The sequence below is a fragment of the Myotis brandtii genome, unplaced genomic scaffold (genome assembly GCF_000412655.1).
Source record: "Myotis brandtii unplaced genomic scaffold, ASM41265v1 scaffold1236, whole genome shotgun sequence".
NCBI lineage: Eukaryota > Metazoa > Chordata > Mammalia > Chiroptera > Vespertilionidae > Myotis > Myotis brandtii.
In genome coordinates, this window is record NW_005354316.1 from 851,027 (window position 1) to 855,909 (window position 4,883).

The 4,883-nt window shown below is 64.7% G+C and overlaps 1 protein-coding gene across 1 annotated transcript in view; it reads right to left on the reverse strand.

The window, feature by feature from the left end:
- Positions 1–4,883, reverse strand: part of PHRF1 (PHD and ring finger domains 1) — a gene marked incomplete at its 3' end in the record, with an annotated part of 26,023 nt that overhangs the window by 15,473 nt on the left and 5,667 nt on the right. The window contains exons 5-9 of the mRNA XM_014534006.1: positions 3,711–3,794; positions 2,194–2,309; positions 1,896–1,996; positions 1,567–1,742; positions 1,036–1,165 (exon numbers count right to left, since the gene is read on the reverse strand). Coding sequence (XP_014389492.1) covers positions 1,036–1,165; positions 1,567–1,742; positions 1,896–1,996; positions 2,194–2,309; positions 3,711–3,794 — 607 coding nt within the window. The remainder of the gene's footprint in view (positions 1–1,035; positions 1,166–1,566; positions 1,743–1,895; positions 1,997–2,193; positions 2,310–3,710; positions 3,795–4,883) is intronic.

Consider the following 4,883-nt stretch of genomic DNA (forward strand, 5'->3'; position numbering starts at 1 on the left):
ACCCCCGCAGCGGGCACACAGACCAGCAGACTAGCCCCGAGCGCGGGAACCCGGCCCATGGGCAGGAACAGGCTCGGCACGGCCGGCAGTGCGGACCAGAACCAGGACACCGGGACAGGGGACGTCCACACGGGGCACGGACACTCTCCGCACAGCAGCAGCCCTGCCCTGGCTGTGGGCTCGCACAGACGACACTTCAGAACCCCGTGGCCTTTGTGACACAATCAGACTCCGCACTGACGCTGCTCGTTCTCTCGGCACAACACAGCGCTGTGGGTGGACTGACAGGAAAAGCCTCCCTCTGCCAGGCGCACCGCCCGCACTCACAGAGCAGAGGGCGACGCTGCGAGGAGGGGCGGGCGAGTGCTGGGGGCAGACGAGGGAGGCCAGGGCTGAGCCGGGAGGACGACGGAGCGGGCTCCGGGCCCCTTTCTGCAGCCCGACCACAGTGCGGGTTTGACCTACACCTGCCAGAACTTCTTTAGCAAAGCAAACAAACAAACAAAACCTCAAGCGAAATACAGCAAAGGAGGCGTAAGCACACAGAGCCGCCTGCCACCTCACCAGGCGACGCCCCGTCCCAGCTGGACGCTCGCAGGGACGAGGGCAGCTCCGGAGCGTCCACTCAGAGACTGTCCTCCGAGCAGGGGGGCGAAGCAAGCGAGAAACACACGTCAGGAGTGTGACCGGGTTCATGACATCAGAAAAAAGACACACACACGTACGACACAAGAGCCCATGATGCTGAATTTTAACTCGAGAATCGGTGTGACCGAGGACCGTCTCCCAGCTGCCCACTAAAAGGGCCACAATGCCCACAGCTCGCTCCACGGAGAGGCCGCACATGCCAGGCCTGTCCCAGAGCAGCGGCTACCACGGTGTCCACGGTGGGGAATGGCACCGACTGTTCAGTCGCTCACTGCCCTGCGCTCACTGAGGGGGAGGGACCCACACCGGCCTGGCAGGAGCGCTCCCGTGGGGCCTGCAGCTCCCACGGAACCTGTCAGGGACGGCGCCAGCCCACGCCTGGCTTACTTGCTTTCCTCCTCCGCTTGGCGGGGGCCCGCGGCGTCGTGGGGCGCTGATACACGGCTGTGCTCAGACCAGAGGCAACGGCTTCGATGGTCTCGTCAAGCAGAGAAGACATCAGGTACCTTGGGACATGCTGCACGCAGGTGGGGTTGGTGGGCACCAGGCTCATCCACACTCTCCCAGGGAGGCCCACACAGCCTAGGCCCACCGCACCAGCTGGCATCACCCTCTCGATTCCACAAACCGCAGATGCTTCCTGCTGGCAGGGACCCAGGGGGGACCAGCCCCAGGAGAGGGGAGGCCTCCCTGGGAGCAGGCTCAGGAGCAAATGGAGCAGAGGAGTCACACCCCCAGGACACGGGCCGGGATGGACTGCAGGTGTCCTCCCTGGGAGCCGGTGGTGGCAGTGGTGTTTGATGGAAGCACTAGACCCAAGTGCCCCCAGCTCCTCACCCCCTCCCCACCCAGCAATGCTCCCACGGGAATGCCCTGAAGCTGGGCGGCCGCCCAGACCCGGGTGGGGCGAGTACCCACCTGGATGCTCCGGGCAGTGGACATGCGGTTCCGGTTCACAGTGGCTCGAACACGCTCGCTCTGCCGTGTCCTGGCGATGGCCCGGGTCCGGCCCTCACGAGGCCGCAGCCGGCTGGCGGTCGGCACCACATCGACCAAGAGCAGAGAGACCTCCTCCTCGGTCACGGGATCAGCATCTGGGAGGAACGGAGATGCTGGGCCGCTGTGCAGCTGGCCCTCCAGACCGGCAGTGCCGAAGCCTGGGCCCAGCTCCCACCGAGAGCCCACCCAGCTCGACGGGCCTGACTGCCCTGCTCTGGGCCGCGTGGACACTGAGGCGGCAGCACTACCTGCAGGAGAGGTGGCAGCTCCGGGGCTGGCACATCCCGGACAGAACCACTCGTCCACGGGCACCTCCTGGAGAGGGGGGTCCAAACACTCCATGTGGTACCTACAGGAGTGAAGGGCCAATCAGACCCGGGCCCGGCCGCACCCGGCACCGGAGAGCAGGTGCGCAGACGCGCCCCAGACCACAGCGTGGCCCGAGGTGCTAAGGCGTCTCCCTGCGCGTCAGGGCCCGGGCCTCGCTTCTCAGCTCCAGGGAGCAATGCTGGCTGTGGACGGGCCGGCAGGGGGCCCCACGCTCACCCAGCATCACAGCCATCGCAGAGCAGCAGGCGGTCCTCCCGGTCGCTGCGGCCACACACCTCGCAGAAGGTGGGGTCGTCCTCCTCCTCTCCGGCCCTGGCGTTCTCCACGGGGACCTGCAGGCAGAAGGCGCGGCTGCTCACATGGCAAGTGGCGCCGACCCGTCTACCCAGCAGGGCTGAGTCTGTGGTCGGCCCGGAGCAGCTCCCTCAGCTTCTTAAGGTTTCTCTGTGCCCCGCAGACCGACCCAGAGGCTCGGAACTAATACGCATCCAGGGGTTTTTATGTTTTGGGACCATTTTAAGGTAGTTTATCAAGAAGAAAAAACGGATTCAACCGAAAACAAAGTGGTGCCCATGCGAGGGCCCAGCGCAGAGCACGCAGTGGAGACAGCGGGGCCCTGGTGCTGGAGGAGCCCACCCCACGCCCCGGGCAACCACGAGAACAGGAAAGCAACCTTCAGGCAGCAGGTACTAACCACTCGGAAAACGTCACATAATCGAGCAAAGACGTGGAAACGCAGCTGCCATCACTTGAGCCCTGTCTGGTGGGAGGTCTGTGGACACGCCCCTGCCTCTCCTGCGAGCCCCCCAGCAACACCCCTGCAGGTGTCAGCAGCCGCGGGTGACAAGCAGGCCCCGTGTCTGGTGGGCTCTCCCCCTGCACCTCCCGTCACACCGAGGCAGACTTTCCAGGGAATGAGGTGCCTGCAGGAAAACTGCCCACACCAGGGCCCAGGCTGCCACCTGCAGCACCGACCCCAGAGCGTCAGAAAGGGTGTGGTCTCAGCAGAAATATGCACCTCACGCACCGGCACCTGCGGTTCTGTGCATTTTGTAACAAAAAGCGGGTCTACAGCTGCGAGAGCTGCGCGGCGTCCCTGGTGTTCAGGTCTAAGGCGCCTCTAGGAGCCTCTCTACGGCTCGTCCTCGGTACCAGAGGTGCGGAGGCCCTTTCGGTCTCTGAAAAGCAGAAAAGCCAGCCGAAACCTGGTCCCGCTCCCAAGAGAACCGCCTCCTCCAGGCCTGGCTGCGCGGCCAAGGGCAGGTAGGAGGTGAGCGCTGTGGAGAAGAGGGCGCCTGGGAAACGGCCCCCCTCCCCTGCAGTGCCCCTCCTCAGAACCCACGTGGCGACACCAGAGGTGCGGAGGCCCTTTCGGTCTCTGAAAAGCAGAAAAGCCAGCCGAAACCTGGTCCCGCTCCCAAGAGAACCGCCTCCTCCAGGCCTGGCTGCGCGGCCAAGGGCAGGTAGGAGGTGAGCGCTGTGGAGAAGAGGGCGCCTGGGAAACGGCCCCCCTCCCCTGCAGTGCCCCTCCTCAGAACCCACGTGGCCCACAGACAGGGCAGCACCCTCCCCCACGGGCTTCCGTCACGGCTGCAAATGGCAATCTGGTGGGTTTCTAAGAAGCGTGGGCCAGTACGCACTCATCTCAGGAAAGCAATTCGGAAAGCTTCCCCCCGAGACAGGGACCATGCAGTGAACACAGTGGTGGGGGCTCCCACAGCGCAGACACTCACCTTCTTCAGGACTTTGCCACCAAACTGGGCTCGAATACAAATGCGTTTAAATAGAGTTCGATCGACTGGACAGGAATTGGCATTCTGTGAGGAACAGGAGCGGTGTCAGGACCCTGCGGATCACTTTCACTAGTAACGTCCCACTCGAAATAAAGCACGCGCCGAGCCTGCAACATGCCTTCACCCCAAAAGCCAGACGGTCCGCCTCCGCGCGCGGCAGAGCTAAGCTGCTGGTCCACAGCGGCGAGGCAGGCGCCGCCGCCGCGAAGAAGAGGAAGGAAGGGGAGCCCGGCATGTGCACAAGGCCGCTCGCAGGCGTGAAGGGAGCTGAGGGAGAAGGCGCGCAGGGGACAGGGGACTGGCCACGGGCATCCCTTCTCTGTTCCAAGCCTGTGCCCCTGTTCCATGAGCTGCTCCCGTCTCAGCACACACAGAGGGCTCCCTCCTCAGAAACGCTGCTAAGATCTTCTTGCCTTAACAGTGTTTTCCACGAGTCCTATTAAACGCCTTTACTAGATACACCGTGTGCAGCGCTATGCACTTACCACTGTGAATCTCCATATCCTGGGGCAGCCCCCCCAAGCTACCAGCCCCCCTGCCCCCTGGGGTCTGGGCGCCTCTGGCCAGCACAGGACGGGGCTGCCCCCGAGCCTCCCACAGGCAGCCCTCAGCCCCTCTCCCTGCTGTGCACACCCTCGGACGCGTCTGCCGGACGCACTTGGTCCTCTGGCTCCCAGTGCACTCCCTGTGGGAGGACATGTCACACCCACACCTGCCTGAGGAGCCCTGGGCTCCGCCCACCCACGCGGGCCTCTGGGGGCTGTGCAGGGCTGTCGCCTTGTGGTGTGCGCAGTGGTGTCCCGCGCACCCCGCCGACCCCTGTGCTCAATGTCTACTTGTGAGTCCCTCCCGGGACGTCCGGAGCCTTATCGGGGCCTCCCCGCTATACCTCCCGGATGGCAAGGAGGCCGCCAGGTCCTGCGTGTGAGCTGCCTGCCGTCACACGCTTACAGAAGAGCCCCTCTCTGCCCATGAGGTGCCGCTGTGTCCACTGTGTACTCGTCCCCTGGCCCTGCCAAGCTCCACGGCCCGGGCCCCGTTCCCGGACAAAGTCCAGCGTAGCCACCACAGGACAAAGCGCCGCGCCCAGGAGGGACTCTCCCCCGGCGTCTC